The sequence below is a fragment of the Hypanus sabinus genome, unplaced genomic scaffold (assembly GCF_030144855.1).
Source record: "Hypanus sabinus isolate sHypSab1 unplaced genomic scaffold, sHypSab1.hap1 scaffold_902, whole genome shotgun sequence".
NCBI classification, from domain to species: domain Eukaryota; kingdom Metazoa; phylum Chordata; class Chondrichthyes; order Myliobatiformes; family Dasyatidae; genus Hypanus; species Hypanus sabinus.
Genome location: NW_026781755.1, coordinates 65,573 through 88,586, shown reverse-complemented (window position 1 = coordinate 88,586; position 23,014 = coordinate 65,573). Strand labels below are relative to the sequence as shown.

Sequence of the window (23,014 nt, the reverse complement as noted above, 5' to 3'; positions counted from 1 at the left end):
CTTAATATGACCTTTGTTAATGAAGATTGGCTTCGAGTTTTGAAAAATGTAAATTCCTCTTCTGTATGTGCCAACCATTGTTTAATTCCATTTAAAACTGTTCACCGGTATTATTTAACAAAGGGGAGACGATCTAAAATATTTCCTAGTATAGACAAATGCTGAGATAGATGTAAAACTGAAGTAGCTACTTTGTCACATATGTTCTGGTCATGTTCTTCATTAAAATAGTTTTGGAAATCTTTTAGTTCTACAAGTTCTAAAGCTCTGAAAATTAATTTACAACCTAATAGATTGACTGTTCTATTTGGAATAGTTGCACATCATATTCAGGGTATTTCATCTTGAGATCAACATGTAATTGCATTTGTTACACTACTGACAAGACAGGCTATTTTATTATGGAAAGATATTTCTTCCCCTACATTAATTGAATCGTTTCACAAGGAATGTTATGTCTTAGTTTGGAAAAAGTAGAAGTAGAACTTTTGATCCTCGATTCGATTTTGAGAGAAGATGGGGTTCTTTTGCCAAATATTATCATTTAATTTGAATTATGCTATATGGTTTCCGTCCGATTTTTTTTTATAAAGGTGATATGACGGCTGATGATTCTTTTTTAAAAAATTTAGATGATCGTCAAACGTATTGCTCCGGAGGGTTCATTCCTAATGGATTTTCCCCTTTTTTTTGCGGTTACTGGGTTTTTTCTCGAGTTAGATGGGGTTATTTTTCTATATATATATTTTTCCATTCTTATATTTTACAATCAGTTTTTTTCAGCTTTATTAATTGTATGCATATTAATCTATTGACGTTTTGTATCATTTTATAGCTGTAGAAGATTATGCATCAATAAAAAAGATTTTAAAAATGAAAAATGAAATTGGCAAAACAATCACTAGACATATGGTGCAGGGTCACGTCGAGTTACATTGTGAGGTCGAGTCCATTTTATCATTCATTCGGCTTATAACCACAGACAGGAAACCGTCCTTGAGCCGGGTGGTTCGCGCTTTAAGCCTTTTGTATCTCTTCCCCGATGTGGGAGCTGGTTTGCAGCAAGAATGTCCAGGTAATGAGGTTCTTTGACTACATGGCCTGCTTTTCCGAGGCAGGGGAAGTGTAGGAAGAGTCCATGGAGGGGAGGCTTGTTTCTCTGATGTTCTCTACATTTCCTTGCAGTCACGGGCGGAGCAGTAGCCATACGAAGGCGTGAAGTATCGACAAGAAGCTCAGAGACCTCGGCCTTCACACTGCCTTGAGTAGCTGGATCCTGGACTTCCTGTCAGATCGCCGGCAGGTGGTAAGAGTGGGCTCCCTCACCTCTGTCTCTCTGACCCTCAGCACACTTACCCCACACGGGTGCCTCTTTGCCCCCTCCTTTACTCTCTGTATTCTCCTGACGTGTCGCCACCCACAGCTCCAATCTGTTAATTAAATTTGCTGACTACACTACACTGGCTGGCCTAAACTCAAATAATAACGAGGCAGACTACAGGGAAGAAGTCATCACCCCGACACAGTGGTGTCAAGAAAACAACCTCTCCCTCATTGTGACAAAAACACAGGAGCTGGTTGTGGATTACAGGAGGAATGGAGACAGGGACCAACTACAACATTTCAATGTCTGTTATTCAGACAAAATGCACATTTTAATATTGATCATGACACAAAGTATTTTATACATTGCTAATGACATAAATCATATTTACAGATTGTTACTGACAGAGAATCGTATAATTTGTGTTCCGTGTGTTAACTGAATGTACTTGCCTATGATGCCACAAGTTAGTGTTTCTCTGTCCATGTACCTTCCCGTACTTGTGCACTTGGCAATAACTTCAACAGGACCTGAGAAATCTCAGTGAGATTTGATTAGTGATGATCATCTTGGCAGCTCGGTAGGTCGAATGTCGATGTCGATGTCGATGATCAGAGGGTTTTTAGACTCGAAGTTCATCGCTCCCTGAAAGAGACTGCACAGATTGATCGGGTGGTTAAGAAGGCAAAAGACATGGTTGTCATTATTAGTTGGAACATTGAGTTCAAAGGTCGGACTGTGACTGTTTCTTTAAGAGCGTCGGTGTGAGGAGGCGGGACTATGACGTCAGTCACAGGCTGACAGCGCTGACTGTGGACTGAACAAGAGAGCTGAGGCTTGGAACTCTCCTATGCCCACAGGAGTGGGTTAATCATCGGTACACGGAACCACAACGAATGTGTGTGGCTGTCACTTCGTATAATCCATAGGAGTGGGTTTTGGAATATCTTGTGTTAACCCTTGCCTGGGTATGTTGTGTGGTAACCCCTGGAAGACGGTATTCCTCTGACAGGTCACTTTCGCTGATAACTCGTCTGTGGACGGATTCAACGGATAAGAACTTCGTCGACGGTTATTTTGAAGTAACGGCCTTTTCTCTACGTTTCACCCTGGATTACAAATATCTCTCTCCCATCATTTATTCCGTGTATTACTGAACTTTCCTACTTTACCATCTCGAGACTCAATGCTTTGTTCCCTCACGTTCGATAGTCTGGGAATTATATTTACACATATATACACATTACACTGGTAACTTTCCTTTATTTCGTTGTTACTATATTATAAGTCGATACTACTAAAGACAATGGCTTTAACATCAAAACCAGACTCCAGTGTGAACTCTATTGCTGCTGGTTCGTTTCTAAAACGTTACAGCTCGTTACACAGTTTTATAGAACTAGTTAGACCACATCTGGAGTGTTTCATACAGTTCTGGTCGCTCCCATTCTCGGAAGGATGTCGGGGCTTTGGACAGGGCGCAGAAGAGGTTTACCAGGACACTGCCTGGATTAGAGGGCAGGAGCTATAACGAGAGTTTGGACAAACTTGTGTTGTTTTCTCCAGAGCGGCGCAGGCTGGGGTGAGAGTGGATGGACGTTTATAAGATTACAAGAGGAATAGATAGAGTGGACAGACGATATATTTTTCCTGGGGTTTGAAATGTCTAATACATTTAAGGTGAGAGGAGATGTGAGCGGCAAGTTTGCTTCTTTCCACAGACGAATGAGCAGCTGGATGGGGGCCTGGGTGGGGGCGGTGTCACCAATCCTGACACGTGATCCCGTTTGCCCCTCCCATTTAACCGCAGATGGGAACATCTGCGCGTCTGTTACTGAGGCCCCGCCTCCCGATGATGTAACAATCTGTTCGCGCATGTTCACAGTCTCCGGGTGGACGGTGTTATCCTCTCCGCTCAGAGCTGAAGTGGGTCGGTGGTGTGTTCGGGAAATCGTCTCTTCCGTCGGGATCACTGTCTGCGGGCCGAAGATATCTCTTTCCCATCGGTGTGTATTGAGACCGATGCCGAGCGGGGAGATCCGATGTTGGCCGTGAGCCCCGAACTGAGGGCCAGGAATTCATTTGTTTCCCAACTGTCTGGGCTCGTCAGAAATGTGTCGACTTCACTTAATCTGCATTGAACGATCCAAACCAGGAGCCCAGGCTGTCTGTTTCCTCAGAATTGAAATGGAAGTCCGGCCGACAGGTCACGTGAGGCTGTGTGCCGCAGATTCGCCCCGCCCTCCGCTTTGTGATGCCAGATCACGTGGTGTGATTTTGGCCACTGAGCTCCATTAACTTCCCCGAACTCGTCTCGCTTCCTGAGGCTCCTCGCGTTTGTCCTGGAGCTTTATGGCTGTTGTGTCTTCTCCCGGACTGGGGTGGGTGAGAAAGGAGAACGTCCCAGGTTCTGGGGATCTTTGATTTCACTGCCTGCTTTACTGAGGGACTGGGAAGTCTCGGGGGGAGAATGGTTTCTGTGATGTGCTGATCTGTGTCCAAAGGTCGCTGCCGTTTCTCACAGTCACAGGCGGAGCAGTTACCACGCAGAGCGTGAGGTGTCCGGATGGGAATCTTTCTATGGTGTATTGATAAAAATTTGGTGAGGGTCAAAGTATATATGACAAAGTTCTTGTTGTTTCTTCTAACTTTGTGATTTTTGAATGTTTTATACAGTAGTATGTATCATTAATTCAGTAGCTCTGGTGTGTTCTGACGTCTCCGGAACGGCTTTTTCGTGTTTACAACAGTAGGATTAGACCCGTGAGTCTGGCGTTCAAACTGTCTTTGGAAATTCCCCCACCCCTCACTGTCACCAGTCTGTCATTCGGTGAAAATCAAGCAGAATCTCAAGTTGCTGGAGATCTGCACTAAAAATTAAATGTTTGAAATCATTCTGACAAAACGTCATTAACCTGAATTGTAAAGTTTGTTCCTCTCCCCGCAGCTGTTCCTTATTTGTTGAGCGTTTCTGGTAATTCCAGCTTCTATTTATTACGTTCTTTTATTCTTTTATTACATTCACCCTGGACTGGTTTATATTTCCTGAAATGGACCTGATTTAACCTGGAAATGGAAATCACTCATCTGTGATAGTAGATCAGTAAAGGAAGCACAACTTTTCCCTGTCAATTATCCTGGTACCATTTTGTCTGTTATTCCTGGAAATGTGTTCAGTACAGTTGTTGCTAACGAGGTTCACATGAATAATCTCAGGAGTGATCGGCTTTATGTATGCGGAGCATTTGATGTTTCTGGACCTGGAGTTCAGAGGGATGGTGGGGGTGGAGTTCAGAGGGACAGTGGCGATGGTGGGGGATGTATGGTTAAGTAAACCTACCGAATGCTGAAAAGTCTGGAAACAGTGGACACAGAGAGGATGTTTCCATTAGGCAGAGAATCTGTGATCTGACAGCACAGTCTCAGAATAAAGATGCTTCCCGTTAAAATTCATTTGAGTAACTTTTTTTGCCAAAAGGTGTCTGAAGTGTAGAATTTGTTGCCACAGAGTTTGCCTGAGGCTGCCATTTGGGTATATTTATGACGGAGATTAATATATTCAAGATTGCTAAGTAGCTACAGGGTTACAGGAGGAAGGCAAGAATATGGTGTCGGAATAAAAATCAACCATGGTTGAGTGGTGGAGCAGATGGGATGGATCAAATCACCTAATTCTGTTCCTTATGTCTTACCATAACTGAATGATGCCTCCTTCTGATCCCATATCGTTTTGTGTCATGTGAGGGACAATAACCGATTGTTCACTGAGATCATTACTGTATTGCCTTCAATGTTTAAATTTCAGTGAGATTTGTTCTTAGTAACATTAAGCAGACATGTTTGGATCTACTTTTTATTGTTAATGTGCTTCATTGTCTCTCTGGTTAAAGTTAGACCTGCGGTGCGAGGTTTATTGGAAGAAAAACCGCAACTGGAAGCAAACCACGACTGAAGATGAGGGAACAGCAACAAGTGAACCAGCCCGAGGACTGAGAGCATCAACTGGAGAGAACCCATCTGACTCAGTGATTCAGTCCGGAGAAAGTTTGGTGAGTCTCATTCACTCAAACACTGGTCCTTTAGACATCACATACCTGTACAAGGGAAGGTAGGAGATAGCTGGAGTGAAACTGAATGTGCCCAGAAGAACCAGTTATGCCTCTGTCAGACCCAGTTGCAATCACTGCAGGTCTGGTACAGTGCTTCCAGCAGCCCAGCCCTTTAAAACCACTCTCAATCTGTGGAAATCGAATCCGGAGAAAGTCCCTTAGAGACTATATAAGTACAAACTCTTTATTCCAAGTAACCGGGGCTTACTCAGTTACTCGCTCAAACAGGAACAGTCGATGTCTGTTCCCACTCAATTCACTAACTGACCAACAATTCCCCTTACAGCCCAGATATATCCATCCAGATACTCCCCACCCAAGACAGGCTGGAGCCAAAGCTACTTACTACATGACAGCCCCTAAAGACAAATTACAAAATAGTCATAATGGCTTGCACACACAGAACAGACTGAAGCTATCCTATCTCCACACATGATTGCACAAGGAGATAAGCATCCTGAAACCCTGGCTAGCTACCCTCAAGAAGAAATATGGCTCAGCAAGGCTTAGCACATTGGTTGATCATCAGCAGTTTCTGTCAGAAAAACAGGCTGCTATTTTTTTAATGAAGTGTTAACCCTTTTACCTTCTTTGATGTTAAAACCACTGTCTTTATTTGTATCTACTTATTATGTAACAAATTAAGCACAATAACCAAAAGTTAAAGGTGTTACGAGTACACATAAGTGTAAATATAACTCCCAAACCAATGAGCTCAGGGAATACCAAGCTTTAAGTCTTGAGATGGTGAAGTATGAAAGTCCAGTTCATACACAGAATCAATGACGAGAGAGAGATATTGGTAATCGAAGGTGAATGTCGAGAGAAGGCAATTACGTTGAATTCCATAAACTCCACAGTGGTAAAACAGGAAAACAGTCGCCGTTGGTCTTATCCGTCGTCGTTCTAAATCCACATACGAATTATCACTAAAAGTAGCTTATCACAGGGGTACTGTCTGCAAAGGGAATGACCACCCAGGTAGGGGTTGACACACAGGTAGATTCCGCAAGGTACTCCCAATCCAGATCCAACACACAAAGTATTACCGACAGTGATTTCCACAGAGTATCCCTTCTCACAAGTGTTTACCACATAACACACATAGACATTACATACCTGTACAAAGGAAGGTAGGAAATAGTTGGAGTTGGAGAATGTGCCCTGAAGAACCAGTTATGCCTCTGACAGACCCAGTTGCAATCACTCCAGGTCTGGTAATGTGCTTCCAGCAGGCCAGCCCTTTGAAACCACTCCCATTCCCTTACAGTGGTTACTCTTGCATCTTCTGAAGTCGCTATTGGTCAGTTCTGAGTGGGGAGAGGGAAAGAGAGGGGAGTGTTTATACTGACTCTCTTTCAAAAAAAGTAATTGTTTGAACTTGCTGCAATCTCTCTACCCATACCCTGTACTTTCTCAACCAAATTATTGACATAGATGACAAGTAGCAATGGGTGTAACCCCAGGAATCGTCACTAAGCATGGGACTCGAGTCCAAGAGACTCTCAGGGTCGGTGAGTGGCAGATTCAGCTGTGCGACTCTGTGAGGTTGGGTCCTGGGATATCAGTTTCTGATCCAAGTAAAATCGGTGGAAATCAAGCAGAATTTCAAGTTGCTGGAGATCTGCACTAAAATCTGAAAATGTTTGAAGTCATTCTGATGAAACGTTATTAACCTGAATTGTAGATCCCACAGCTGTTCCTTACCCGCTGAGTGTTTCTGGTAATTCCAGTTTCTTTTTATTACATTTACCCAGGACTGATTTGTATTTCCTGAAATGGACCTGATTTAACCTGGAAATGGAAATGACTCGTCCTGTGATAGAACATCAGTAAAGAAAGCACAGCTTTTCCCTGTCAATTATCTGGTACCATTTTGTCTGTTATTGCTGAAATGTGTTCAGTGCAGTTGTTGCTAATGAGGTTTACATGAACAATCTCAGGAATGATCGGCTTTATGTGTGAGGAGCATTTGATGGGTCTGGGCCTGTGCGCAATGGAGTTCAGAGGGACGGTGGTGGTAGTGGAAGGATGTATGGTTAAGTAAACCTACCGAATGCTGAAAAGCCTGTATACACTGGAAAGGGAGGGGAGGTTTCCATTAGACAGAGTCTGTGATCTGACAGCACAGTCTCAGAATAAAGATACTTCTCTTTAAAACTGAGATAAGAAAAAAATTTTGGCTAAAAGATGTCTGATCTGTGGAATTTTTTGCCGTAGAGGTTGGTTGAGGATGCCATTTGGGTATATTTATGACAAAGATTAATATATTCATGATTGCTAAGTAGCTTCAGTGTTACTGGAGGAAGACAGGAATATGTTGGAATAAAAATCAGCCCTGGTTGAATGGTGGGCAGACCAGATGGATTGAATCACCTAATTCTGTTCCTGTGTCATATATCTTACCATGATTGAATGATGGCTCCTTCTTATCCCATATCATTCTGTAACATGTGAGGGAAAATAAAAGATGGTTCACAGAGATCATTAAATCTGCCTTCAGTGTTTAACTGTCAGTGAGTGCTGTTCAGAGTAACATTAAGCAGAAATGTTTGGTTCTCCTTTTTATTGTTAATGTGCTTCATTATCTCTGTGGTTAAAGTTAGACCTGTGGTGAGAGATTTATTGGAAGAAAAACCGCAACTGGAAGCAAACCACGACTGAAGACGTGGGAACAGCAACAAGTGAACCAGCCCGAGGACTGAGAGCACGACTGGAGAGAACCCATCTGACTCGGAGATTCCAGTGATTCAGTCAGGAGAAAGTTTGGTGAGTCTCATTTACTCAAACACTGGTCCTTTAGACATTACATACCTGTACAAAGGAAGGTAGGAAATGATTGGCAGTGAGACTGAATGCGCCCGGAAGAACCAGTTATGCCTCTTTCAGAACCAGTTGTGAAGAAGCCCTCCCAATGTTCCCTTTAAACTTTTTGCCCTTCACCCTTAACCCCTGTCCTCGTTTTTTTTCTCCCCTAGCCTCAGTGGATAAAGCCTGCTTGCATTCACTCTATCTATACCCATCATAATTTTGTAAACCTCTATGAAGTCTCCGCTCATTCTTCAATGCTCCAAGGAATAAAGTCCTAACCTGTTCAACCTTTCTCTGTAACTCAGTTCTCAAGTCCTGACAACATCCTCATAAACCTTCTCTGCACTCTTTTAACCTTATTACTATCCTTCCTGTAATTCGGTGACTAAAACTGCATACAATACTCCAAATTCGGCCTCACCAATGCCTTATACAATCTCACCATAACATTCCAACTCCTATACTCAATACTTTGATTCATAAAGGCCAATGTACTAAAAGCTCTCTTTACTACCCTATCTAGCTGTGACACCACTTTTAGGGAATTTTGTATCAGCATTCCTAGATCCTTCTGTTCTAGTGCACTCCTCAGTGCCCTACCATTTACCCTGTATGTTCTACTTTGTTTTTTCCTTCCAAAGTGCAATACCTCACACATGTCTGTATTAAACTGCATCTGCCATTTTTCAGCCCATTTTTCTAGCTGGTCCAGATCCCTCTGCAAGCATTGAAAACCTTCTTCACTGTCCACTACTCCTCCAATCCTTGTATCATCAGCAAATTTGCTGATCCAATTTACCAAATTATCATCCAGATCATTGATATAGATGGTAAATAACAATGGACCCAGCACTGATCCCTGTGGCACACCACTAGTCACAGGCCACCACTCAGAGAAGCAATCCTCCACTACCACTCTCTGACTTCTCCCTTTGAGCCAATGTCCAATCAAATTTACTACCTCACCATGTATACCTAGTGACTGAATCTTCCTAACTAACCTCCAATGCGGGACTTTGTCAAAGGCCTTACTGAAGTCCATACAGACAACATCCACTGCCCTGCCTTCATCCACTTTCCTTGTAACCTCCTCAAAAACCTCTAATAGATTTGTTAAACATGACCTACCACACATAAAGCCATGTTGACTCACCCTAATAGGTCCCTGTCTATCTAAATGCTTGTAGATCTTATCTCTTGGTACTCCTTCCAATAATTTACCCACTACCAATGTTAAACTTACCGGCCAATAATTTCCTGAATTACTTTTAGAGCCTTTTTTATTCAACAGAACGACATGAGCTATCCTCAAATCCTCTGGCACCTCTCCCGTAGGTAACAAAATTTAAAATATATCTGCCAGGGCCCCTGCAATTTCAACACTGGTCTCCTTCAAAGTCCAAGAAAATACCTTGTCAGGTCCTGGAGATTTATCTACTCCGACTTCCCTCAAGATAGCAAGCTCCTCTTCTATCTGAAAAGGTTCCATGACCTCACGAATTGTTTGCCTTATTTCCATTAACTCCATGCCAGTTTCCTTAGTAAAAAAACATTTAAGATCTCCCCCATTTCTTTTGGTTCCATAAATAGCCGACAACTCTGATCTTCAATAGGACCAATTTTATCCCTTACTATCCTTTTGCACTTAACATGCCTGTAGAAGCTCTTGATTATCCTTCACCCCGACTGCCAAAGCAACCTCATGTCTTCTGTTAGCCCTCCTGATTTCTTTCTTAAGTATTTTCTTACTTTTTGTATACTCCTCAAGTACCGATCCCTGTTTTTTATACATGTCATACATCTCTCTCCTTCTTCATCAGTTCCAATATCCATCGAGAACCAAGGTTCCTTATTCTTATTCACTTTGCTTTTAATCCTGAGACTTTGTTCCCAGGGTGTCCTCATGGGCCGTCCAGAAATGATTTCAGCTGGTGACAACCCTGTTTTCCCCTGTGGGGTAATTATGTTGTGGTTTTTTGTGCCTTACAAATGACCAGGAGACACAGAAGATTCTTCAAGAAGGGTTAAACTTTAATTTGCAAATCAAAGCTGAGACAGTCATTGAGCTAGTCGCTGATTGCCCACCGATCTCTGGACACAGCATTTTTTATAGTATTTGTCCAGTTGTATTAGCATATGTAATCGATCTATAGTTGCATATTACACGTACTACACATGCATCATGTCCCTATTGTTCCTATCAATTGGCTTAATCATGTTCTAATCTACATCTCTTAGCTACCTCTCATTAACATACCATTGTCTTCTACATTCCTAAGACTTCAGTCTCCTACCAAATTGGGTACATGCACAGCAAATAATAAACTCAGAACTGAGCAATGTTCTAATCTACATTTCTTTAGCTACCTCTCATTAACACACCATTGTCTTCTACATTCCTAAGACTTCATTCTACTAAATTGACATGCATAGCAAACTGACTAGTTACACAGCAAATGATACAAGTTTTATACTCCATAATATTTTTATACTCCAATACTCCAATATATCCCCCCTTTCTCACACAGAGAAAGAAGACTAAGAGTCCGCGCACAAAAGCCTCAATAAACTCAAGCATTTATTCCCAAATCTCGGGTAAACTATAATTTTCTGCGCCAAGACCTCAAAGTATTCTCTCCCTGCTACCCTGGGCCGCTGAGCCAAAAACCTGTCCCCTTGTACCTGAGACAGGGAAAAAGACTCTGAAGCCCTTACAATCTACTCCCACACTGTCGTTTTGCTCTTGTTCATCCTGCAGGTGTTGCAGGCTGTAACGATACATTTTCGGTGTTTCTTTCTCCACTAAGCTTGCTTCAGTAATTGCCACGAGCATCGGAAATTGTTTGGTTGCAGCACGCACTAGGAAGACTTGAGACAAGGAAGAAAACAGCACAGCACAAGCGCACAGCTCAACAATATAATACTGACAGTTATTGCAATTTTAGTCAGCCATGCTCCCCATGCTCCGAGTCTACTTTCCAACCAACCAAAGAACTGATGTCCAAATCCTGCATTATGTTTGACCTCCGACCGCAGATTCTTTAATTTATTCATTGCTCTGGTGAAAGACCCTTCTGGGCTAGTATTGTTCAGTATGAAAGTGCAGCATTCTTCTCCAAACATTACACACACACCCCCTTTTTCTGCCAAAAGCCAATCCAGAACCTGTCTGTTTTGCCACGCCATCCTGCTAGTTGCATCTAGCTGTTGCCCTAAGGCCTCCAGTGCATCATCGTAGTTGATGAATCTCTGCTGATTATAGTATATATAGTTTATCCATTCAACATTTTTGCTTACCCCTATCACAGGTATGATAGCTTCCCAGCCTGCAGCAATCTCATGCAGTGTCAGGCATGTCATTCGATTAGTTTGCATGCGGTAACTCATCAATGCTAACGGTAAAGCATCAACCCAATTAAGTTTAGTGTCTGCACAAATTTTATTTAGTTTGGCTTTCAGGGTTCCATTAATTCTCTCTACCATGCCCTGTGACTGAGGGTGGTTTACATATCCAAATCTTTGCTTTATCCTCAGTGCCTGTAGTACCAATTTGACCACTTTCTGGATAAAAGCTGAACCATTGTCTGAGCTAACTTCTGTCGGTATTCCAAACCTTGGGATCACTTCATTTGTCAGAAATTTTACCACTGTCTTTGCCCCTTGATCTCTTGAAGGTACCACCTCCTCCCATCTGCTAAATCGATCGATTACGACCAGCATGTATCTTTTCCCTCTCGCTGTCTTTATCATATCTATGTAATCAATCACTAGATGTTTAAATGGTCCTTCAGGTACAGGAATGTGACCTATTGGGGTTGTAATTCCTTTCCGAACATTATTCTGTTCGCATACCTCGCACTGTGACAAGACAAAGTCCACTGAAGCCTGTAAATGAGGTGACCAAAAACCATCCTTTATTTTCTTTATCACTTCCCCCAATGCACAATGGTCAATCCCATGCGCTTCTGAAATCAGAATCGTCAGTAGAGGGGTGGGCGCTACCAACAAACCGTCTTCCATGCTCCACAAGCCTTCCGGGTTCTGCTTGGCTCCCCTTCCGTCTCCACATTGTCTGTTCTGCCAAAGTTGCCTTACCTTGTATTTCAATTAGGTCCTCTACCTCAGGTTCTGGAGCTAGGCTTACCTGGGGGGCAATGACAGCTGATGTACATCCAGACGCTTTTCTGGCTGCCTCGTCCGCAGCTTGATTTCCCTTTGTAATTACATCATTTGCCTTTTTATGTGCCTGGCATTTTACTATAGCCAATGCTTTAGGTTTCATTATAGCTTTTTATTAAGTCTAGAATTTGCTGACAATGTTGTATGGGATCTCCGCTACTTTTTTTAAAACCTCTCTGCTTCCGCACTGCCCCGAACAAATGCCAAACTCCATGAGCATATGCCGAATCAGTATAGATGTCTACTTTCTCACCTTCCATCATTTCACACGCAGCTGTCAGGGCTTTGATTTCCGCTAGTTGGGCGGAACACGGTTGGAGACAGGACTCCATCCTAATAATCTTATACCTCGACTGATCCTGCTGTACTACCGAGAACCCTGCATGATTTCCATCATAATCCCTATAACAAGAGCCATCTTTGAACAGAACCTTTTTATCTGCATCCTCTAGAGGTTCTGACCGTCAATCTGCACTCAATTTGGCAAATGCCATCGTCTTCCCTACACAATCATGGGATTCGCCTTCATAGTCCAAAGGGCCAAAATCGGCTATATTACTGGTAGTGCATCTCTGTATTGATATGTCAGGAAATGTCAATAGCATCTGATCCGCTGCTATCCTGGCTGGCGTTAGCACAAATTTCCCACTTTCCAACAATTCTGCTACTTTGTGGTGTGTGGACAGAGTCACAGGATAGCCCAGGGTGACAGGTGACGCCTTTTCGTATGCATAGTACAGCGCCGCCAATCCCTGATAACAGGGTGGATACCCCTGAGCCACCTCATCTAGTCTCGTACTGTAGTCTGCTATCGGCTGTTTTGCTTTTCCTGTGCCTGTCTCTTGTGTTAAAACCGCTGTGACATAACCCTCCTGTCAGTTGGATACATACAAATGAAAAACCTTCTCGTAGTCAGGCAAAGCTAATGCTGGTGCTGACAGCAATTCCTGCTGAATAGTATTGAAAGCTATCTCCGCCTCTCCAATCCACTGTAAGCCATTCTTCAAATTTGTATGTCCTGCTTCTTTCATTATCTTTCCCAAAGGTGCCACAATCTCAGCGTATTCTCCTGTCCAATCTGAGCTGTACCCTGCCATTCCCAAAAACGTCATCATCTGCCCTACAGTCTGGGGTTTGGGGGCCTTAGTTATTGCCTCAATCTGATCTGGTGCTCTCGCCTTCACTCCCTTGGATATTACCCTGCCTAGGTACTCCACTTGCTGCGTGCAAAATTGCAGTTTCTTTTTGGATACTTTATGTCCTCCGTATGCCAGCTTCTCTAACAGAGTTATAGTGTCCTGCTCACACTGTTCCTTACTGTGGGAGCAAATCAACAGGTCATCCACATACCGTAACAATGTACTTTCCAATGGCATGCCCTCTAGGTCTGCCTTCAACACCTGATTAAAAACGTGTGGTGAATGTTTAAATCCTTGCGGCATTCTGGTATAGGTATACTGAGCACCTCTGTAAGTAAATGCAAACAGATACTGACACTGGTCGGCTAGAGGAATGCTGAAGAAAGCCGAACACAAATCAATCACTGAAAAGTAACTTGCTTCTGGTAGGACATTAGTCAAAAGCGTGTGTGGGTTGGGGACTACCGCTGGCCAGTCCTCTACCACATCATTTACCGCTCGCAAATCATGCACCAATCTCCACTTAGATTTATCTGCTTTTAAGACCGGCAGCAACGGGGTATTACATGGTCTGTTTGTTCTTTTAAGCACCCCTATTTCAAGCAATCCCTGCACTGTCGATGCTATTCCCTCTTCTGCTTCTGGACTTAGTGGGTATTGTGGTCTCCTGGGTGGAATTGTTCCTTTTTTCAGCCTTATTTCCACCGGACGAGCTGTTTTTATTTTCCCTACGTCCTTGTCAGGCTGTGACCACAGAATAGACGGCAACTCATAGAACCTTTTATCTTTCTGCTGGCCTCTTTCCTTTCCCAGCAAGGTCAGGTCTGGTTGGGGAGTTATTTCGACCTCTCTCACTGTCCCTACCATATCTACACTTACCATTATTTTAATGCAATTGTCGTCTTCTGATACCCACACCTCGGGCGTGATTTTCCTCCACACTGTTACGGTTTCAGCACTCTTAACTAAGGGTCCTAAGTCTTTAGACTGATATCCCTTGTTTACCAACAACGTTATGTGGGGCACAGCCTCCGGTATCCTGTACCATTTTTCTAATAAGGTGTTCCACTTAACTTGTAAAGCTGCCCCTTGCTTTCCAATTATCACAGCCTCCCCTTCCAGGTGCTGTTGGGTAGATGCCTTCAGTTGCCATCTCTCCTCGAACTCCCTGTTCTGAGTCTTGTCAAAAATCACTGTACAATGTAGCTCAGATTTGGGTGCCCTTTTTCCATTTCTCCCAGGTTTCCTGAATCTGATCTGTGATGTCTCCTATCCAAAAGACATTAGCCTTCTTGTCTTCTCGCACTATCAATTGAGCCCCTGCTCTTTCCTCACTCAGCCCATTTCTAGTACAATCTAATTTTAATTCCAATTTCAATAAGGCATCTCTGCCTAACAAATTAATTGGAGTTCCTTTAAATACTGGCACCGGCAAAACAATTTCTTTATTTCCCATTCTCAACCGCACTGGAGCCATGCACTGTGTCAACTGTGTTTTCCCCGAGAACCCTACCGTCTTAATAAACTTTCCTGACATGGGAAGGTGAAGGGCAGACTGTGGCTGTACACAAGTGTACGTGGCTCCAGTATCTATCATCATTGGTGTCAGTTGTCCTTCTAACATAACCTGAACAATGGGTTCCTCATCTGCCTCCCTTATCATTGGGTAATGTCCCTTCCCACTCAAGATCTCGGGGCACCCCTAATACCTCGCATAGGGGTTCGCAGGTCCGCTTGGGCCTGTGGGGGCTTGTCCTTGACTAAACTTTAGTTCCCTTATCAGTTCCTGCTGGTGTGTGACAGGCCATGGTGTAAACAGACAATCTCTTCTCATGTGACCTGGCTGATTGCATACCCAGCACAATCTCTCTACCTCTCTTTCCCCCTGTCTCTTCACTGGTCCCCTCGGCCCATAGCTCCTCTGCCCCCCTCCTTGGGACTTCCAGTCCTGTCTGGGCTGCTTGAATTTAGTCTGTTCCTGATAGGGCATTTGTGGGAATGCTCCTCCAAAGATGATTATTGGCATGTGGTTTTCCAGCCCTTGTCTTACAGTATGATCGGTCCCTCCATATAGCAGTGCTTTGTCCAGTTCGATGGCTGTCCTCGAACCGGTGGTTGCTGGCAGCAACTTTTTGTTTTTCTCTTTTTCCTTCTTTTTGAGTTCTTCAAGCTGCATTTGTATTAACATTCTTTGCACCTCTTCCTGCTGCTCAGCCAACCTTCGTTTGTCTTTCCGGTATTTCTCAACCGCATGGACTATGTGGTCTCTAAATACTTGTGGGGTCATTGACGTCAGCCCAACCACTTCCTCCAGTTTGGATTTTACTTGTCGAGGCATTGCATCCAAAATGTTATGTCGGAACAGTGAGGTCATAAATAAGCTATTCTCCACCTCTTGTTCAGTCTCCAGTCTTCACATTTTCAACTGGTTTTGGACGTAGGCTGCTGGGTTTTCAGTGTCTCCCAGTGGATCCCCTTTTAAGGATTTGGGGTCCAGTTTGGGTGGGTAAAGCCTGCCATACCCTCTGCCTCACTCTTTCAAACCCATCTCCATCAGTTCTTGGGTCGTTCGAGTTTACTATGCCAGCCATTTCCATTAGTTTGTTAAATTTGGAGGTTCCCATCAACCTTATCAACAGTGCCTTCAAATCTCCCATAGCCAATAATCATCCTGCTGTTTCTTCTTCAAAGGCTCTAATCCATTTCCCTGCTCCTTCATGTAGATTGGGCAGAGTGGTTTTCAGCCCTTCTAGGTCCTGGGATCCCAAAGGGATATACTGCACTTGTCCTGATCCTTTAACTAACAAAGGCATCATTCTTCCTCCTTCTTCCCACCTGACCTGGCTCTCCTCCTCGCCTGACTCCCCATCTGTCTCAGGGTATGTCTTTACTGCCTCCCACACAAATGTCTCTGGGGTCCTCTTCTTCCCTTGGTCTCCCTGTGGAGTCCTTCCTTTCTGTCTTGATTCTATACTTGGTATTTTTCGCATCTCTCCTGACAATCCCCTCTGAGTAACTTATCTAGCTCTCTCTCTCTACTTCTGCAAGTTGTTCCTCTACCGCCTCCATCTGCCCTTCTAGGCTTATGCCTCCTCCCTCTTCCCCCAAATTCTCGCATCCTCTCTCTCTCTACTTAACTCTTGCTCCTCCAATGAGTCACCTTCTTTTTCTTCCTGTTCTGATGAGCTACTTTCTTTTCTAGTCTGTTTATTTCTATAGAATAACCGATACTCCTCATTCTCCTTTTCCTCTCTCAAGTATTTTATCCGTTCAATCTCTTCTCCCATTTCTCTCTGTACCTGTTCTATCTTTATCCTTTCTGCCTGTATCGCTTTCCATATCGCCGCTTTTTCCTTCTCGTATTGTTTTTTTTTCCTCCTCATTATCCCAAACCTGTACTTCTTCCTGCATGTTTACCATTCTCGTCAGCAGGGGGCACTGCTTAGGGGTTCCTTCCGCATTATAGGGAGGGGGCTTTTCTGTTTCTTTCGCATCCGGGTGCGGAGCTGAAGCCAGCTTCTCACCGTACCCTCCTCTCTCTCTGGTGTTTCTCCGGCACCTTAGTGTCTTCCTCGCTTGTAATCAATATTCTGCCTGTCCCCCTCAGCCTTTCCCCCTCCATTCTGAAGAGTTTTTGCACTTCCATTTCTCGTTCTCTTTTTTGTCCTCTTTGCTTAGATTTATCTTTTGGTTTGTAATTTTTTAATTAGTCCCTCCATATCTTTGCACAAGCTTACATCAAACTTTCCTTCTCTTGGCCACTTTGTGGCCAGGTTTTTGGTTCTTTTCCCCATTTTTCTGAAGTTTTTGTGATCTCATATTTAATTAACAGGAATTTTTTGCTCAGAATCTCTACTGCCATTCCTTTACCTGTCAGGTTATTCTCTCTTTTTAAGGTATTTCAGAGATTCACAGTTTGTTTACTGGATAATATTATTTACTTTAATTCTACGCCTTGTCTAACACCACATGGACTTTTTCTTTACTAAATTTACTCTAATTCTACGCCTAGTCTAATTTCCTTTCCCTGCCCGTTCAGCCCTTCGTTTCGTACGAAGCGATACCTACAGTGATCTACCAACACCACGTGGACTTTTTCTTAACGTCTTATTAAATTATTTGTACTTACCCTCACTGCAGTGTTCTTGATCAATCCTCTGAGCCTCCTCTGTTAACCCCCAACTCTGCCAGATTCTTTGGACCGGAGAGACCCTTCGGCAGTGGTTCCACACTTCAGAGACTCCAAGACCTCCCCAAAGCCAACCGAATTCTTAGTCCAAATTGTCGCAGAAAGCGATTACCTTTTGTTTGGGTGCATCCTTAATTCTGTTAGCCTTGTGGGGATCCCCAGAGGGCTGGGAAGCATCCACAATCTGCCGTTTCCTTTCTGCGGGTCTATTTCCGTTCCTGTTCCTGACGCCAATTATGTCGTGGTTTTTCGTGCCTCACAAATGACCAGGAGACGCAGAAGATTCTTCAAGAAGGGTTAAATTTTAATTTGCAGATCAAAGCTGAGACAGTCATTGAGCTAGTCGCTGATTGCCCCCCCCCCCCCCCACCCGATCCTCGGACACAGCATTTTTTATAGTACTTGTCCAGTTGTATTAGCATATGTAATCAATCTATAGTTGCGAATCACACGTACTACACGTACATCTTGCCACCATTGTTTCTACCAATTGATTTAATCATATTCTAATCTTCATCTCTCAGCTACCCCTCATTAACACACCTTTGTCTTCTACATTCCTAAGATTTCATTCTCGGTACATGCATAGCAAATAGCAAGTCAAAGCTGACTGCATAGTTTTGGTCCAGCAAAATTTATACTCCAATATATAACACTCCAATACACGTCAAGAAAGACTATTTGTGTGAGAGTGTTTCAGTTACTGTGGGGCGAAGAACCCATGCTGCTCAGCAGGAACAGGGAATAATACCAACGGAAAGAGTCAAACTGAGCCAGGAGATGGCAGAAATGCCCCATTCTTATAGAGACAGGAAGAGCATCAGGGAATTGATGGTCATTCCAGATACCAGCACTCTGACCAGTCAGGAGATGATTTCTCTGTCCAACTTGTGTTTAACCTCACTGTAACAGTGTGATACCAGATGAAACCTTGGCAACTCAAGTAGTCTCATCTGAAATGTTGTCCTACACCCATTGATGGATTTTGTAAATCTTTTTACAGGTTAAAACTGAGAAGGAATTCGTCTCCAGGAAGCTCAAACACGGCACACCAGTTTTGTTGTCTCTGTCTAGATATTTAACAAGTGGAGCAAGGGATCCAATTGACCATCCTTCCTGCTCAGACTGTGGGGAGGGATTCACTCGGTCATTTGACCAACTGTCACACCTGTAACTTACACAGGAGAAAGGCCTTTCACCTGCTCAGACAGTGGGAATGGATTCACTCGGTTATCACAATTGAAGTTAGATCAGCAGGTTCACACACTGGGCAAGGCCATTCACCTGTTCTGTGTGTGAGAAGGGGTTCAGTCGGTCTTCTCACCTGTGAACACACCAATCAGTTCACACCACACCGGGCAGAGGCTGGTCATCTGCTGAATTTCTGGGAAAGGATTCACTCGGTCATCTGACCTAATGGCTCACCAGCGGGTTCACACTGGGGAGAAGCCATTCACCTGCTCAGTCTGTGGGAAAGGATTCACTCAGTCATCTACCCTACTGGTACATCAGCGAGTTCACTCTGGGGAGAAGCCTTTCACCTGCTCAGTCTGTGGAAAGGGATTCACTCAGTCATCCAACCTACAGAGACATCAGCGAGTTCATACTGGGGAGAGGCCGTTCACCTGCTCACTCTGTGGGAAGGGATTCACTCAGTCATTTGACCTAATGGCTCACCAGTGGGTTCACACTGAGGAGAAGCCATTCCCCTGCTCAGTCTGTGGGAAAGGATTTACTCTGTCATCCAACCTACAAAGACATCAGCGAGCTCACACTGGGGAGAAGCTGTTCACCTGCTCAGTGTGTGGAAAGGGATTCACTCAGTCATCCAACCTACAGAGACATCAGCGAGTTCACACTGGGGAGAGGCCATTCACCTGCTCAGTCTGTGGGAAGAGCTTCACTCATTTATCCAACCTATGGAATCATCAGCGAGTTCACACTGGGGAGAGGCCGTTCACCTGCTCAGTCTGTGGGCAGACATTCACTAATTTATTCAGCCTACAGAGACATCAGCGAGTTCACACTGGAGAGAGGCCATTCACCTGCTCAGTCTGTGGGAAAGGATTCACTCGGTCATCCACCCTACAGAGTCATCAGCGAGTTCACACTGGGGAGAGGCCTTTCACCTGCTCAGTGTGTTGGAGAGGATTCAATATGTCATCTGACTTACGGAGTCACCAGCGAGTTCACACTGGGGAGAGGCCGTTCACCTGCTCAGTCTGTGGGAAGAGCTTCACTCATTTATCCAACCTATGGAATCATCAGCGAGTTCACACTGGGGAGAGGCCGTTCACCTGCTCAGTCTGTGGGCAGACATTCACTAATTTATTCAGCCTACAGAGACATCAGCGAGTTCACACTGGAGAGAGGCCATTCACCTGCTCAGTCTGTGGGAAAGGATTCACTCGGTCATCCACCCTACAGAGTCATCAGCGAGTTCGCACTGGGGAGAGGCCTTTCACCTGCTCAGTGTGTTGGAGAGGATTCAATATGTCATCTGACTTACGGAGTCACCAGCGAGTTCACACTGGGGAGAGGCCGTTCACCTGCTCAGTCTGTGGGAAAGGATTCACTCTGTCATCTACCCTCCTGGTACATCAGCAAATTCACACTGGGGAGAAGCCGTTCACCTGCTCAGTCTGTGGGAAAGGATTCACTCAGTCATCTACCCTACTGGTACATCAGCAAATTCACACTGGGGAGAAGCCGTTCACCTGCTCAGTCTGTGGGAAAGGATTCACTCAGTCATCTACCCTACTGGTACATCAGCGAGTTCACACTGGGGAGAAGCCATTCACCTGCTCAGTCTGTGGGAAAGGATTCACTCAGTCATCTACCCTACTGGTACATCAGCGAGTTCACACTGGGGAGAAGCCGTTCACCTGCTCAGTCTGTGGGAAAGGATTCACTCAGTCATCTACCCTACTGGTACATCAGCAAATTCACACTGGGGAGAAGCCGTTCACCTGCTCAGTCTGTGGGAAAGGATTCACTCAGTCATCTACCCTACTGGTACATCAGCGAGTTCACACTGGGGAGAAGCCGTTCACCTGCTCAGTCTGTGGGAAGGGATTCACTCTGTCATCTACCCTACTGGCACACCAGCGAGTTCACACTAGAGAGAGGCCGTTCACCTGCTGAGAATGTGGGAAAGGATTCACTCAGTCATCCCACCTACTGGCACACCTGTCAGCTCAGAATGGGGAGTGATCATTGTTATGAATCCCTAGGTTTTGTTTGCTGTGGGGAGGGAGAGAGGGAGGGAGGGAGAGGGAGAGAGAGCAAATGTGTCTGACTTGCAGCTTGTTTACATCGCATGCAGCTTGTTTAGTTTTAACCGAGGACACAGACACAGAGTCAGATGGAGACGAAGGAGGAAAAATGGAAGAATCGAAACCAGGGAACTAGTGGCCAAGGGCCACTGTTTGGAACTTTCCTTTGCCCACAAGGATGGGCTAATTATCGATTCACCGTACTCAAATGTGTGGTTGTCACATCATTTGATCCGTAGGAGTGGATCTGATTTGGTTTATCCTGCAGAGACCACTTATGTGTTAACCCTTGCCTGGCTGTGGTGTGGTAATTCATTTGAAGACGATACCCCTCATGATAAGTCACTTCGGGTGATAATTAGTTTGTGGATTTAGAAGGATGACAGATAAAATCTACAGCGACTGTTGGTCTCATTTTACCACCATGGAACCTGTGGAATACGACATAATTGCCTTCTCTCAACATTTACCCTGGATTACAAATATCTCTCTCATCACCTATTCTGTGGTTGAACTGAACTTTCATACTTTACCATCTCAAGACTCCAACCCTTGTCTCCCCCGAGCTCAATAGTTTGCTAGTTATATTTATAAAAGTAACACTCATGAGGAAATTGCAGATGCTGGAAATTCAAACAACACACACAAAATGTTGGTGGAAAACAGCAGGCCAGGCAGTATCTATAAGGAGAAGAACTGTCAATGTTTCAGGCTGAGACCCTTCATCAGGACTAACTGAAAGGAAAGATACTTAGAGATTTGAAAGTGGTGGGGGGAGGGTGAAATGCAAAATGATAGGAGAAGACCGAAGGTGGTGGGATGAAGCTAAGAGCTGGAAAGGTGATTGGCGAAAGTGATACAGAGCTGGAGATGGGAACGAATCATCGGACAGGAGGCCTCGGGAGAAAGAAAGGTGGGGGGAAGCACCAGAGAGACATGGAAAACAGGCAAACAATTAAATATGTCAGTGATGGGGTAAGAAGGGGAAGAGGGGCATTAATCGAAGTTAGAGGTCAATGTTCATGCCATCATGTTGGAGGCTACCCAGCCGGTACATAAAGTGTTGTTCCTCCAACCTGAGTTTGGATTAATTTTGACAGTAAAGGAGGCCATGGATAGACATATCAGAATGGGAATGGGACATGGAATTAAAATGTATGGCCACTGGGAGTAGTCTGTTGCTGCTGGTTCATTTCTAAAGCGTTACGGTTTGTAACAAAATGGGGCCTGCATCTGGGATATGAACAAATTTAAGGATTGATTTAATATGGATTTCATTGGGGAAATCCCTTTTGATTAATTTGTGTGTGGAAAATCAGCAGCAATGGATGTTGATAGATATCTGGAAGTGTGAACCTCTCAGGCATTAGAGGACACCAGAAGGATTGAGTTGTTGAGTATTGCTAGAACGTTAATACTTGCTGAGGTGAAATTGACAATGAGGAGGGCAGTGATGCAGAGGATAACAGCTGAACATTATGTATCTGAGGGTGTGTTTAAAGTGGAGGAGTTGGAGGTGTTTCCTGAAAGTAAACCTAGTGAGCTTGAGCTCCAGTAGAAGTTAGAAAAATTGAAGATGGAGGCTCTGGAAAGGCAGAGACAGTTTCAGGCTGGAAAGGCAGAAAAACAGACAGAAAATTCTCTTACAAAGTGTAATTAAAGGGAAGGCTTAGCAAGCCTATTCTGCTTTGACAGTAGCTGAAGCAGCTGATTATTTACTTATTTATGCTGCCCCAATCATCGCCACTGGGCTATAAATGTGCAGGAGCTGTGTGTGGTTCAGTGCTTTGCTCAAGGACACACAAGTTGCCTCGGCTGAGGCTCGAACTCATGACCTTCAGATCGCTAGTTCACCACCTTAACCACATGGTCACGCACCACACATTATGAGCCAGTGAAACAGGCTGTGCTCAAACCTTACGAGTTGGTCCCAGAAGCAGACAGGCAAAAGTTTAGAAATTTGAAGAAATCTATGAACCAGACATACA

The 23,014-nt window shown here is 44.2% G+C and overlaps 2 protein-coding genes across 9 annotated transcripts in view; one reads left to right on the top strand and one right to left on the bottom strand.

The window, feature by feature from the left end:
* Nucleotides 1-23,014, bottom strand: part of LOC132390452 (zinc finger protein 271-like) — a gene marked incomplete at its 5' end in the record, with an annotated part of 135,808 nt that overhangs the window by 91,323 nt on the left and 21,471 nt on the right. The gene's annotated exons all lie outside the window — the stretch shown is intronic.
* On the top strand, nucleotides 3,110-20,952 carry LOC132390451 (gastrula zinc finger protein XlCGF26.1-like). 8 transcript variants are annotated; one of them, XM_059963062.1, is made up of 5 exons: nucleotides 3,110-3,926; nucleotides 5,215-5,373; nucleotides 7,191-7,301; nucleotides 8,036-8,202; nucleotides 18,755-20,952. In XM_059963062.1, exon 5 carries the CDS (start codon nucleotides 19,168-19,170, stop codon nucleotides 20,893-20,895), a length of 1,728 nt encoding a protein of 575 aa, XP_059819045.1. In that variant the 5' UTR covers nucleotides 3,110-3,926; nucleotides 5,215-5,373; nucleotides 7,191-7,301; nucleotides 8,036-8,202; nucleotides 18,755-19,167; the 3' UTR covers nucleotides 20,896-20,952. The 8 variants fall into 8 exon arrangements, with proteins under 8 accessions (XP_059819045.1, XP_059819043.1, XP_059819049.1 ...); XM_059963060.1 differs by lacking the exon at nucleotides 7,191-7,301 and having other exon boundaries at nucleotides 3,110-3,330; XM_059963066.1 differs by lacking the exon at nucleotides 7,191-7,301 and having other exon boundaries at nucleotides 3,110-3,705.